This window comes from Sinohyriopsis cumingii, chromosome 7 (genome assembly GCF_028554795.1).
Source record: "Sinohyriopsis cumingii isolate HCF-2022 chromosome 7, ASM2855479v2, whole genome shotgun sequence".
NCBI classification, from domain to species: Eukaryota; Metazoa; Mollusca; class Bivalvia; order Unionida; family Unionidae; genus Sinohyriopsis; species Sinohyriopsis cumingii.
In genome coordinates, this window is record NC_142967.1 from 13,158,559 (window position 1) to 13,174,169 (window position 15,611).

At 35.5% G+C, this 15,611-nt stretch overlaps 1 protein-coding gene across 1 annotated transcript in view; it reads left to right on the plus strand.

The window, feature by feature from the left end:
• The window catches only part of LOC149794750 (equilibrative nucleoside transporter 1-like), a 98,291-nt gene that overhangs the window by 69,572 nt on the left and 13,108 nt on the right, over positions 1 to 15,611 (plus strand). The window contains exons 13-14 of the mRNA XM_089964377.1: positions 73 to 158; positions 5,991 to 6,187. Of these exons, the coding sequence (XP_089820503.1) occupies positions 73 to 158; positions 5,991 to 6,187 (283 nt within the window). The remainder of the gene's footprint in view (positions 1 to 72; positions 159 to 5,990; positions 6,188 to 15,611) is intronic.

Genomic DNA, 15,611 nt, shown 5'->3' on the forward strand with positions numbered 1-15,611 from the left:
CAAAACACATGACAGTTGTTACCGCATTAAAAATAGTAAATTCACGATATCCTATGATTTTTATATTTTCAGCTGAATATTTTGTGACGCTGTTCTGCTTCTTGAATTTCAACCTGTTTGCTTTTATTGGGAACTTGGTGTCAGAGTTTGTTAAATTTGTAAGTTTTACTTTTTTATCTTGGTATTTATATGTCTTGCTTGTTAACATTGTTGTGATGAATAATGTTGCTAAGATTGGTCAGTAAGGAAAAATGAGAAGGTTTGAAAATTCAGTTTTCAATAATAATAATAATAATAATAAAAACTACTTTATTTAAAAAGGTAAGACAATTAGCTAAATAACTAATCTACCATGAGGCCCTCATACAAAGGAACTTATTTTTATACAAATGCACATGTATATACACTCACTTGAGAATAAACGGCTGCACAGTCATTCCTTAAAAAAAAAATGTGCCTTTGGTTTTGAATATTTTTAACTGCATGGTGTTTACAGTAGCTAACTGCTTTGATTTTGAGTTGCTTTTTACGTTGTCATTTTCAGCAAGGATTCAGCATGTCAGAGGTCTATTCATTTATTAGGCTTGTTATCTCAATCACTGAAAAGCTTCAGAATGTTTTAATTCAGTTCATTCAAGCATAGGTTGGATGTTGAGTGAGGTTTGTAAGTTTGATGTTGTGTATAAATAAAAATAAACGTGGGACTAGCCTGCTAATTAGAAGTAGTGGTTCTTGAATGACGGTTAATAGGTAAACATGATTCTGCGAACAAGTCAATTAAGTGATCATGAATGTCATTTCCCCATGGAATGAGTTATGGCAAATATTTACTCTAGCAGCGTGCTTCTTTGCCCTAAATTTTGTGTATTTCTGTAGTACATTCCATGATTATGTTGTTAGATTCATAAGGTGGCATACAGTGTGACCTCGCTATAGCATGCTTTGTTATAACACAAGTTCGGATATAACACAATCATGGTGTGGCTCCCAAAATTTGATATGAATGTATTTTTCTTGCACATAAAAAAAAAAAATATTCTTAAGAGATAAAGTATGACAATTGTGTCATGGCACCTGACATTTCATATACATGTATTTTTCTTGTACATGAAACAAAAATTTCTTCTCTGAAGTAGGAAAAATATTTTTAAAAAGTTTACTATATTTTTGGGAACGAGAGCGTGTATGATGTTGTTGTAGAGTTTAATGCCATTTTTCAGCACACGATAGGCTATGCATGGCAGCCAGTATTAATGGTGGAGGAAGAAACCGAGAAAACCCCAGAAAGAACCACCGACCCACGAGAAGCTACTGGCAAGCTTTCTCACATACCCACATTGGCTGAATCCGGAGAGCATGTATGAATTCTAATAAAAGAGGATCATGATGTGGCTCCTGAAATTTCATGTACATCTATATCTCGTGCACAAAATATTTTGTGTTCTTCAAAGTAAAAGGTTTATTCAGGGATTTCATTGGGCATAGTTATTTTTGTGCCAGCATTATTGACTGTTTAAACTTGTATATATAATCTTGGGTTTGATGGGGAGAAAATTGGATACACCATAAATGAATCTGCCAACTTATAAAAATGCAGTGGAATCTATATATTGTTATGTGAGCAAATCCTTCATTCATATTGACAAAGCATCTTAACAGTGAATTGTTATGTCATAATCTGCTTATGCTGACATCTGCCCTGCTGTATGCTGTGATCCACTCAAAAAGTCCTGCTGCTGGACAAACTAAAATTGACCAATCTTTGAAGGCAGTAACAGCAATCAAACAACAACAAAAATTTTTTAGATGTACCCAGAAAAAGATAGTTTTGTTGCAACTTCAAAGAAAACTGATGACCTTTGAAGCACCAATCAATCTGTATAAATACTAAGCAAAAAATATTAATTCAGTCTCAATGATCTAGAGTTATTTGATGTTGCCGCCAGAATAACAAATGGGCATTTGTTTTGATCATCCAGATTTGTTCTATAGCTGTGATTTCAGTAACACATACATCCTTCATCAAAGCAAGCTGACTACTATCTTCATTATACAATAAAGCAGCTCTCTTCAAAGGAAGTCAGTGACTTGAAGATGTTTACAGTGCCTTTACGTTTTTTTGTGTGCAGGAAAAACGTTTTTACTCATGAACGCTACAGATGGCATCATAAAACGCGAAGTAAATATCCAGTCTTTTAAAACCATAGATATCGGCTGTCAAGTTAGTTTTTAATTTGATCATATTTTTATTTCCCTATGAATAGATTCATCCCCTGGGTAGCTTTGGCAAGATGATAGCTGTCTCCAGCTGACCAAAATCAAGGCCAGTTTAAGTACATGTAGCATGTAAACAGCTATAGCCATGTGCTATTGGCAACAATATCATAGTACATTGTTTAGTGAAATGTGTTTATTGACAATGAGATATAGATCAAACAAGGACTACCATTTTTTATTTTAGTTTTGTTATCTAACAAGATGCGACAGATACATAAATTTTAAAACATTTGATTAGTACTCAAATGTATGGATTTTTCACATACATGTGCAGTACTTAATGCTTTATGGACTGTACTACACAACTGTAAGGTGTCAATATGCAAATGTATTATTTCAGACTAGTTTTGTCTTCATGTAATCAGAAGCATGTTGTTTTGTGCCCACTTTTATGAACACCCTCACCCACCTTCCACCCACCCCATCCATTTCTTTTGGTAGATGCTTCATTTTCTTCAGCTGACTTTGTTGGCTATAACATGGTTCTGTCTCTAAAAGGTTGGGTTTTCTGGATCCCAATCAGTGTTTTATAGTGGGGTCACACTGTATCAGTTAGATTTCAGCCAGTTTGGTTATAAAACTGGGCATCATACAGGGGTCAAGCTGGACTTGAATTTTAGGGAGAAGCGACTTCTCCTTTTGGACAGAACAGGAAGACGTGAGAGCTCAACAAGGAAAAGTGGAAGCAAAGCAAGAAATGCAATATATATATATATATATATATATATATAGTGTGTGTGTGTGTTGTTCTATTATTTGAAACATGCCCTCTATTTTCCAGTATTCATATTTGCATTTAACATTGGATTTAAGCAATACATTATTTTCAAGTAGAAAATTTTCTAAGTTGTTTTGGCCATATGATGTTAAAAGAGAATAATGGAAACTACATTATATCAAAATTCAGTTGAGTAACCACATTACATTATTGTAATTGCAAATAAGTAAAAATGCTTAATCAAGTGCCCTTATCGATTTCTTTCTACTTCTAAAATAGTACTTAGAAAGATTTCTAAATGCATTTGAAATAAGCTCTGTGCCGTGTACATGAGGGCAAATGTCTTCAGATCATACTGTTCATCCTAATATCGTAGTTGCCGATAAAACATTACTGTAACTATCCATACATAACATGCTGAAATGCATAAAATTACAGACATGACTCCTTTATAGTTGGTATGTGAACTTTTCAACTGAATTGTCACAAACATGTGAGTTCATCTGTTTTGGGGCCCCGAGTGGTCTAAAGCACTCTCCGTTACGGATCACTGCCATCTCACCTCTGTCTGCGGCGGTTCGAGTCTCGGATTCGGCTAATGTGGGTATGTGAGAAAGCTTGTCAATAGCTTCTCATGGGTCGGTGGTTCTTTCCGGGGGTTTTCCGGGTTCTTCCTCCACCATTAATACTGGCCGCCATGTATAGCCTATCGTGTGCTGAAAAATGGCGTTAAGCCCTACAACAACAACAACAACAATCTGCTGCTTTTAGAAGAAAGGGTTTTTTGCAATGTAGCTACTCACTTTATATAGCTGCATTGCAACAGTCTGTTGATAGGATTGCAAATTTATGGTTTTATATGTCTGCGTACTTGTAATTTTAGCCATTGGTTAAATAGTATCTGCTTTGCTGCTTTTCTCTCTCATTATTTTCACAAATACGTGTGACATCCACAATTTAGCATTGTCCCATACGTTTATGATCTACATAACTGCATTTTAAAGCTGAATCTTTAATAACATAATACCTAGGGTTTGCTTTCTATGAATTGTATGTTATTCTGAATATATTTGCTAAGTGGTTTATGAAAACAAACAACCTAATAGACTGGTACTTCCCAGACACAGCAATGTCAGCCATTATTTCCGCCTTACAGGTTCACTAACAGTTTCAAACTAATTGTTTGACTAAATAGTGTACAAGAGGCAGTTAAAATATCTAGATCACCAATTCAGTTCTTAAAACACAAATTGCTGTTTACATACTATTGTTACAGTTTCGTAACTCAAGTTTGTATGTTTTTATCATTAAAGGATAACATGGAAATTGGGCAGTGATAGTTTATAACTTATTCGGGAAAGGGTTAACGATCAATCAGCTATCAAAACACATGCAAGTGATTGTGCAAGAGTGTCAGTGTAATTGATATCAATAATAGCTACTGATGGCTTGATGAATCCATTTTGCTACAACACAACACTAGCTACTGATGGCTTGATGAATCCATTTTGCTACAACACAACACAGCTACTGATGGCTTGATGAATCCATTTTGCTACAACACAACACTAGCTACTGATGGCTTGATGAATCCATTTTGCTACAACACATCACTAGCTACTGATGGCTTGATGAATCCATTTTGCTACAACACAACACTAGATACTAACCTGGCTAAGGGCATCAGTCGATGTACCTCTAAAAAATCATGGTTGTTTTTGCTTTCCTAACAGAACAATGCAAAGTTTACATTTTTTAGGCGACTTAGTCACCCACTTCGCCTTGTAGCATGACCCCTGATCATAACATTGCAGAGTTGTTATGTGTCAGATAGTTTCAAATATTGTATTTTCACAATATTGCAGCATGCAAGTTATGTATATAATGTAGGTAATGACATAGAGGCCTTTAACAAGTGAAGCTGTTTTGCCATCAGATATGGATGAAAAAACTAACTGGAGAAACTTTGGAACAATTGCTTTCATAACATATGCAATCAACAGCATTGGAAGAAACGTCAATGAACAGTATCCTACGACTAGGTATATTAGTCAACTGCTCTTTCCATTAGCTGTTATGTAGATGTCAGCCAACTGAGTGATCTCAGGTCCACTTTGACCTCTTGTTTTTTTTTTTCTTTCTTTCTAATCTAACATTGTTAGCCGTTTTATTTAATATAAGACCATCTTTACCAATGCAAGTACAGGAACAAATTTTTCCCTTTAAAAGTAAGCATACATGAACAGCCATCTCTTGGCATAATGTACATCATTTCAACAAATCTGGCAAATCCTTAAATGTGTTGAGCATACATGCCAACCATTATGCTTTTGGCGCAAATCATTACACTTTTTTCCCCACCAAATTATGTATTATGCTAGACTATATATGGATTATGCTTTTTGGTACCAAAATATATAAAATAAAAAAAGCAATATATAGCTGTTTATGTCATTTTTATTATCATCTCTTCAATTCCACTCATAAATTTGAGAATATTCTTAAAAAGGTGACTGCTGTGTAAGAATAGTGTAAGAGTAGTTTCCCTTTTTTCTGTTTATGCCAGTCTATGCAAACTATGGTTGACACGGAAGGGAGGAGGATGGTGGAGGATTATCTCTAGTAGAAACAGCCACATGCATTCTTTGAGGTGCTTGAAAACTGTTAATGTACCCAAAAAAAATTATTCAGCTGTCAGTTGTAACAGGATTCACTACTGTCACGTGACATTAATTATGGACAAAACTTTGCCAGACTAATAGTAATCAATGATCTGACTACTGTATAAGATATATTTCTTTTTCTGTTTTGTTTAGAATACCTATAAGTTTACTCTGTGGCTCAGAATTGTGCATTGTTTATGCTCAGAATTGTGCATTGTTTATACTCATAATTGTGCATTATTTATACTCAGAGAGGTGCATAGTGTTCATTTCTTCCTTTAGCTCATTTCATTGTTACAGTTATTATTTCTGATTTTTTTCGTCTCTTACAGCCAGGTCCAAAATATGTGTGGATTCCAGTTCTTCTGCGAGTTCTTTTTATTCCTTTCTTCATTCTGTGTAATTACAACCCAGCAAAGCGGTCACTACCTGTCATCATTAGTAGTGACTATGCTTACATTATCGGTGGTTCTCTAATGTCATTCACTAGTGGCTACTACAGCAGTTTAACCATGATGTATGGACCCAAGTAAGTACTGAACCAATAGTTGTTTTCTTTTACTTCGTTGTATTATCAGCTTTTAGCTCACCTGGACAAAGGCCAAGTGAACTCATAGTGTGGCTCTCCATCATCTGTCAACTTCCATCCATCAGTCTTTGTTAGTTAGCTATACAGGCTTCATTTCTAATAAGTGGCTGTAAGCTTATATCATCAAGATCACTGGTAAGCTTGATAAGTGATATCAATACATATTCAAAAGATGATCTTGCTTCTATCTGATTAACTGAGCTTGTGAATACAATAGAGGACACATTTCTGATCAGATTTGATCCGACTTGGTTTATAAGCTAGCATCAAGATCTTGGATAAATTTGGTTCTTAATGATTTCAAAACATTTAAATGAGATGATCATGCATATGATTGGCTGATTTTGAGAACACTTTTGAGACCATATTTCTTATCCGATTTTGATCAAACGTGGTATGTAAGCTTGTATCATCAGCATCTCAGATGATTTTGGTTATCAGCAACATCCACACATATTATTGAGGTGGTCTTGCATCCGATAGAGCTTGTTGCCACAGTACAGGTGTTATTTCTAATTTGACTTAATATGGAAGTTTATATTAAGATCTAAAATGAGTTACATTATTATTCATTGCACTTAATCCTCCCACAGATGAACCTCCAAAGATAGTTCTGTATAGAGTCCAGAACATGACACAGGCTCATTCTACTCCCAAAAGTCCCTGGCACATACTCCATATTATTATATGCTCATTTTTTTCTCTGTTAACTTGACATTGTCAGAATCTTTCAGTATTTTACGATATTGCACACCTTCATATTACACTCACACGCATGACATGTGTGCCCAATAGGGTATTATGAACTACTTTGTAAACAAATCACATACTCATGTAGCTTATGCTTTATGTTTTGGTTGATTAAGTTTGTTTCTGAATGAACTAAAGCAGATATTTCGTGGACTGCCACATACCAGCTGCTTTGCTACATTCTGCGTTAACTTATTTGATACATTGTTTTGGATTTTGGTGGTAGATGCCAGATTTCATAAAATTGCTTGGTATGTACAAATAACATGCAAGCTATAAAGGCATAAACTGTCTCCTTTAGCTGGTAATAAGAATGGCAAAAAAATGTACTTACAGTTTTACTTTCTGAATTTCCTCAAAATGTACTTTCTTAGTTATGCAAATCTGAATTACATGAGCCATGTCATGAGTTCTCAAGTTTGATTACACATTTCAAAATTGTACTGTAATTTCGACCATATCCCAAGTGCAATTACATCCTCCTTACTGCGCTCAAAATGAAATAAACCTTAAATTCAATAGCGTCTGTTTGATAATTGTAATTGAAACACTTCATATTTTTCCCACATTATGATTTCAAATAGTTAATGACAGAACAAACACACTTGCAAATGTAAACACGCTTCTCCCACGCTGTTTCAATCCAATGTATTTCATGTGCAATTTGCACAGATGAATCCAGTCCATAATCACAAAATTTCGTAGAATCGACAAAAATACAAAAATCTGTTCATTCCAGATCAAATGGAAAACTTGTTGCAGTGTGCATTCATACATAATATGACTCCAAATTTCAATTTTAAGTAGAAAAAAATGCCATTTTCTTACGAAACTTATGTCTAGCGCGCGACAAGTTCAAATTTATCTGGGCGGAGTTATGTGCGCATTAATAATGTTGTGTAATGATGAATCTATGCTTTTGTATTTAGTTTGGAATACGGCATTCATTCATTTACGTTGTTTCTTGTGTATTTTGTTTATATAGTTACGCCTTAGGTAGAATAAGAAAATGAGCATATAATAAAAAGGTTACTGCATTTGTATGGGAAAATATGAACTTGTTTTGTCGGATGGATATACTGCAGTCGCAAGGTCATACAGTATTTCCATTCGAAAAACTCATTCATATTTTCCCATACAAATGCAGTAACCTAAAAATTTTACACAATCAACACAAGTTACTTCAAAAACATGTTCAGGGTCAATGCAGTATTCCACCCAAAAAACTTGTTCATATTTTCCCATACAAATGTAGTAACCTATAAGTCCTCATCTTTTTCTAGGACACAATTGCATGTTTGCAAGGTTGCTTTGAGAAATATGCCTTCAGCTCATGTTAAATTTTGCTTCAGCCACATTAATATGACATCTGGAATCTTTCAGAGGCTATTATCTTTGTCCATATTTCTGTTTTGTAAAATATTGAGTTCTGTTGCGAGTTTTCCACTTGTTCTTTACGATCCCATCAGTGCCTGGTTACACACTCATGGTGTGTGGGTGAGCTGTATTTTAGTTTATACTTATTTCAGGTAAGTATCATCTCTCTTCATATATACTTACTGTGTTTTATTCCTTCCAAACTGATTTAGGTATCCTCTCCCTTATATATATCTACTTACTGTGTTTTATTCCTTCCAACCTGAGGTAGGTATCCTCTTCCTTATATATATATATATACTTACTGTGTTTTATTCCTTCCAAACTGAAGTAGGTATCCTCTCCCTTATATATATATACTTACTGTGTTTTATTCCTTCCAACCTGAGGTAGGTATCCTCTCCCTTACATATATATACTTACTGTGTTTTATTCCTTCCAAACTGAAGTAGGTATCCTCTCCCTTATATATATATACTTACTGTGTTTTATTCCTTCCAACCTGAGGTAGGTATCCTCTTCCTTATATATATACTTACTGTGTTTTATTCCTTCCAACCTGAAGTAGGTATCCTCTCCCTTATATATATATACTTACTGTGTTTTATTCCTTCCAACCTGAGGTAGGTATCCTCTTCCTTATATATATATATACTTACTGTGTTTTATTCCTTCCAACCTGAGGTAGGTATCCTCTTCCTTATATATGTACTTACTGTGTTTTATTCCTTCCAGCCTGAGGTAGGTATCCTCTTCCTTATATATATACTTACTGTGTTTTATTCCTTCCAACCTGAGGTAGGTATCCTCTCCCTTATATATATACTTACTGTGTTTTATTCCTTCCAACCTGAGGTAGGTATCCTCTCCCTTATATATATACTTACTGTGTTTTATTCCTTCCAGCCTCAGGTAAGTATCATATCCCTTCATATATACTGACTCTCTCCAGCCTCCCAAGGTGTCCAGGCCCCACAGCACGGCTGTATCTACTACCGCAGTAGTTACTCCACTATCTCCATCATAGAGAGAGGCTTACAAAGTCCTGCCTCTCCATAGTGGAAGCAAGATGATGACATATCAGTCGTGGTGGACTCTGGGAGTTAGACAATGAGTAAGATGAGTGTTTGTGTTTTTTTTAAAATTATTTTTAACATAGTTTTAACAATGTTTTAGCTATATCACTGCAATGTGTGCAGTGTGACAGCTTATAGTGATGTGTAACACTGGGGCATCATGCCGCAGACATGTAGCATGATGTACCACTGAGTCACATTATCCTGACACCAGGCCAACCAATCCAAAAACACAGACCTCTTTATGATGAGTGCCTAGTGAGGTATGACTAGTCCAGGGTTCGGACTCTTAACCTTCCGCATCCAAAGCAGATGCTCCAACCACTAGGCCAGTGATGTGGTCTGGAGCAAGATGAGGTGGCATCTCATTTCTTTTACATTCCCTAGCACCCCTTCCCACCTGTTGACTGAGGTGGAGAAGATCATGTAATTTGACAAGGTGGTAAATAAGGTTTACTTTTATCTTTCCCAGAATTTGTTTTGAGAGACTCCCCCAGGACTCCCCCAGCCAAAGTTACTATTGTGCCTCCACCCCACCCCTACCTCAGCCATGATCATGTAGCTTTACCAAATGTTTAGCAAGGGTCAAGAGGTGGCTAGACAGTGAAAAGGTTGAGTCTTTTGTACTCCCCAGATGTTGGTGGGGAGCTATTCTGGTGACTTGCCCTTTCATTTTCTATGCATTCCTCTTCCATATATTCTTTTTGGCTCACTTGTTCTCTTTTAGGGTTCTCTTTTAGGAAGTCTGGTCAAACAATGGATGATGGGTTGGTCCACTCAAAATAACAGCAGGATACAGGTTTCTGTTTTCTCGTGGGCTAGTGGTTCTTAACTGGGTTGTTCCTTCACCATTAATACTGGCCGCCATGTATAGCCTATCGTGTGCTGAAGAATGGTGTTAAACCCTACAGGGAATATCCTCCTCTTACATGGACCCCCATGCAGTTCCACAATCTCAAGGCACACACTCTTCTACAGAAGGGCACAGCAGAGAGTCTTACTAGTACCGCTTACGTCAGAGATCCCTAGTAACAGTTGGACCTTTGCTGGGGATGATTCAAGATCAACTTTTATGCCTAGGTTGGGCATTCTGTGTGGCGGCTTAAGAAAACAGGTCTCTGCTTGCATTTCAGTATCCAATACAGAGAGTCCTTGACCAACTGGGATCTTTCATTCATGACGATTAAATCCATATATTCTAGGCCATTGTTACTCAGAAGACCTATCTAAATCATTCACTATTGGAGGATGTTATCAACCCCATGTTTTGACAATCACATGACTTTTTCCTTCTATCTTCATTCCAAATGCGTCAGAGCAAAGGCATTTATTCTTTAGGGCCCATAGTTATAGCACAGAAAGTGGTTGATGTAGTTTGTAACTTGGAGTAAGGGTGGGTATATCCTTGTTTATGCCGGATCTTGAAGCCATCAGCAAATTCAGCTGTTCTCTGCTGACTGGTGTCATATTACTGATATTAAAATTTAGCTGGATGTGTGTGTTTGTGTGTGTATAAAACTAATTTTAATGACATGATATTTACCTGTCTTATTGCCAGATACCCTCCTCCTACTCTGCTGTAAAGTCCCAATATTAGTCTGGTCCTGAAAAAAATAAGGACTGCAGCAATTTCACCAGGGACTTAAGCAGCAAATGGTGTATTATGTTATGGATTCTTTCCAAACTCGGATAGTCTAGAGGTTCATCTGATGGAAGAATTCTTGTCATAAGGGTGAGGACAATTCCATCCCAGAATAAGTTAAGCATTGCCGACAAGTAAGTATTGCATCCTTTTACTTGATTCTTCCACCCTTATCCCCCCAAAAAACTACATTTCATAAGTAAATCATGCATGCACGGAAAGCAAGGGAAGTATCTTTTCATAACCACTATTTAGAGTCACATGTTGGAGTCAAAGTTCTTCCTATGCAGAAAATAAAATGCAAAGTAGATTTAAAAATATGATATTCAGCCATGATATCATTTGTAGCAGAAGGTTGGTCAGTCGGGGCTGTTCCAGTAAAACATATCCCACCAGGGACAGCACTTTCAAAAAATTTATGTAGGAGGTTATGTTTGAAACTATTTTGATTCTGATAGTGGACAGTAGGTTTGAAAACTCAGTTCAGGTTTGGGTTGTGTTAACAAAATCAGAAATCACATGTATGGAGTGTCGGAAAAAGTGAATATATAGTCCTTAAATCACACCTAACCTCCTTCTTTGTGGTCTAAATCGCTGCGAATCAACATACAGGGGAGAGAATTTTAACAGGTTATTTGATTTTATTCGTCCCGAGTTATCCCGTTGTGTTTGCATATCCCGTATTCGAGTCACTCGGTCATTATTCTACAGCGTGTTTGGTCAGCATGGCCGAAGAAAGTGTTAGACAGTTGGGAATTGATGAACTCTCAAGTTTTCCACGGAAACATGGAATCCAAGAAGAATATATCCAGAAATTTAGAGGTTTGCTATCTTGGAATTCAGTCTTTCAGTTCCATTTCACATTTGGTCTGATGTAGTTCTATCTGCAACACATCAGTATATGTTTAAGACACTTACCGGTATTTCTCGCATACGTAAATATTATTATTACCCATTCCCATGTTTGACGACTTGTAAATCCACGTGGAATAACACAACCATGTGTCATGCGGTCATTTCGAAATTGTTGTGGCTACATGTGCCTGTTACCATGTACTGGTAAGTGTCTAAACTATAGGCTGGCGTGTTCTGGACAAATTTGTATGCAGCATTTTAATGAAACAGGTGACATCAGATCGTCCATCAGTACATGTTGGGGGGGTCATTTATTAGACTAAGATATAATCACCAGAACTTGCTTGAACGTCAGAACTGTTTCTGCTTATATTAACTGTTGAATTAGACTGCAGGAAATACTTTTGTTTCCTGATACTATTTATTATCATATTCAGAACAAATTTATATGACATAATTTCTGACCATCTTAACTGATCACTATAAAAAAGAATCTCTCTTTGTTTCCATGTTTGCAGTAGCATTTTTTTGGTGGTTATTTTTGCAGTTAGTGAAAAATTACTGGTATCTATTAGGGTTAATGTCAAGATGTTACAATCATTCAATATATACAATTTTTATCATTCACTTAAGTGACATGCAGTTTTGTATTCAATCATTATTTGGAATATTATCTCAAAAGAAATCAAAGAATCTTCTTGGATGTCAGCTTTTCATAATGTTTACATTGCATGGATGAAATATAAAACTTAATACCACATGGCCTATACACCTACTCCAGCTACATGTTTGTATACAAGTATATGTCAGTACGTGTTATTGAAGACTTTAACTTTTACTAGTGAACACTGCTAGTAACTTCATCTGTTACAGTATGTTCAAAATGCATGTATAGTTAACTAGTCTGGGTTCATGTATATTATATATGTGCAAGATGGTTAGTGATTGGTATCTGTACATTATCTTTGAGTGCTAGTTCACTGCTTCTTTTCTTGTCACATTTCATGTATTTAGATGTTTATTCTAGAATGTATACTGAAAATAGAACCAGTTTGGATGATCTAAATTCCTAATTTAATATTACCAGGTTATTGGAATGACCTCTGGACAAATGCTGTGGGGTCACTGAGGGAAATCATCTTTTCTGTGATACATGTATTTTTGTTAAAAATGTAGTTGACTAGCTGCAGTATCAAGTGAATTTTAAAGATAATCTGAATTCATTTATTTTTCTCATTGATGATTTTTAGCATCAAAGTCAACATTACGCGATTCTAAAGTCATATAGTGGTATTGTTAGAGCAATGGCAAGGGCTTTTTATTAAACCAGTCAATGCATGCATTTCAGAATTACTTTTTCACTTTTATTCTTAGCATCGAGGAAGTATGTCATGCAATATTGCTCAATAGTGATGTGGTTCTGTTCTTATAATGGTACAGATTTCGCACTTTTATATTTTAAATATGAAATTGATGGTGAAAGTCTGTTCCTTCTGGAACATAGTGACCATGTGGAAATATTTCCAAGGACTGGTCCAAGGGCAAGGTTTCTGTCATTTTTGTACAGTTTGAAGATATCCACATGACTGTATTTTTTGTGGAAAAGTAACCAAATAAAGTATGTAATACAAGTAATAGCAACATAATCAATTAAAAATTTGCAATCAAAGTTGGTTGACACATGCCAAAAGTGTACTAAGCTTGCATAACCTTAAAATATCCAAGATGAGTAAATTCAGTAATGTTGTTGTCTGGCAGCAGTTTTTTTTTAAAAGAAAGGTTTTGATTTGTAGATGTATTTTAGTTAAAATAAGATTATACATTATTACCTTGACATCTCGTAAACATTTGGGTCAATCAACTGAAAGCCCTCATGTTGTGTATACATAGCTGTTTATGTGGATTGGAAGTAAGATCTATTGTTAATCATGGAAAATATTATTCATGTTTAATGTAACCAGATGCGACATATTGTAAGATTATTAATGCAGTTTTATATGTGCTCTTACAGGTGGAAAAAGGAAACACTGTCTGTCCAGTATTGCCAACTTCGGACATAACAAAATTGGTTATGTGCCATCCCAAAAACCAGAAATGACAGCTACCCCAATTGTTACCAGTAACCAGTCAACACCTGTGACTAACAACAGCAAATTGCACTGTAGAGACTATTTTAGGAGCTGCTGGAACCATTGAAAAGATGGCTGACAGGTATTATACAATTTCTTACAGCAAAGGCAACATTGCTGTCAAGCTGTCAACACTCAGAAAATATTGTATCTCAGAAACCTTTGAAGTTATTGCTTTGAAGCCCCACCCTCTCTGTGACCCTGACACTACAGGCAAAAGAATGTAGGATGTTTATTTGATTTAGAGTTTTGTTTCAAGTTTTTAGTTAACCTTAAATCTTTTCTAACTATTTACAGTATTATTTTGATATTCATCTTGGCTTGCCCTGCTGAGGGGACAAAGCTCAAATCACCTGCTGACTTGACTGGGACCTTTTTTAGGGTTGATATTTTGGTTAAGGAACTTTTTATTTACTCAGAAAACTCAGATTGCTAATGTTTTGTTACTTAGTAAAAACATTCACCAGTGGTGAGCATACCCTGGAAAAATCCCACACCCATAAATGACTTTGATATTTTAAAAAAAAAACTTTAATGATTATTTTCTGTGTTAATGATATAATTTATGTTTCTTCATTATTGGATAGTAATGTCATTTACATATTCAGAGCGGATGAACCCTGCTAAGTCTCTGACCTTGACCTTTATTATCATCAAGCAAAAATGTCTTTGCCTTGGGGGTAGGAGGTCAATTACTCTGTTTATATACTTATATAATATATTCATTGAAAATCTTCTCCTCTGACAATATTATTGTTGCAGTTTTACTATTTTGCATAAAGCATTTGGGCATGGTACTGAATTGTTTTTGCATGACTCACGACTCTGAAAAAAACATAAATGGCCCCACTCTGAGGGTCAGATATTTCATATAATGATAAATATGTCAAATTCTAAATAATTTCCTTTCTAAAACTAATATAGCTACAGCTTTCATATTGCACGACCCTGAGGTCTATATGGTTGCACCATGGCATTGAAAATTCCATATAGTCTTGTGTAAGGTACAGTTTTGAAAATCTCCTTAAACTATTATATATGCAGCACAAGGTAAAGGCTCTGAACTTATGTTTTGCCATCACAACAGGTATATTAATTTACCCAGTAGAGCAATATAGGCCTTCACGGGCCTCTTGTTAATGATTGAAAAAAATACAAACAATGTTGTCAGTTGTTGTTTTCATGTTATGTCTTTCAGGTATCATCTTCTTCGAGTACATGGAATAAAAATGTATGAAGAAGAATTTGTAAAGGCACAACCACCAGTATGACAGAAATTCTATCAATTTCGAAATGAAGAGTCTTTGAAACTGGTGAAAGAAAACAAACAGAAAAAGTTCATAGATGGAATCATGTTGACAAACTGGATACTTTGGGGGAGAAGGGAGGCATTACAGGATTTAAGTTCCATAAAAGTATCTTCACCAGATAAAGATCCATTTGAGAAATATAACAGTAAATACAAAAGGATAACAAGAGAAGTATAACAGCAAATACAAAAGGATAACAAGAGAAGTATAACAGTGAATACAAAA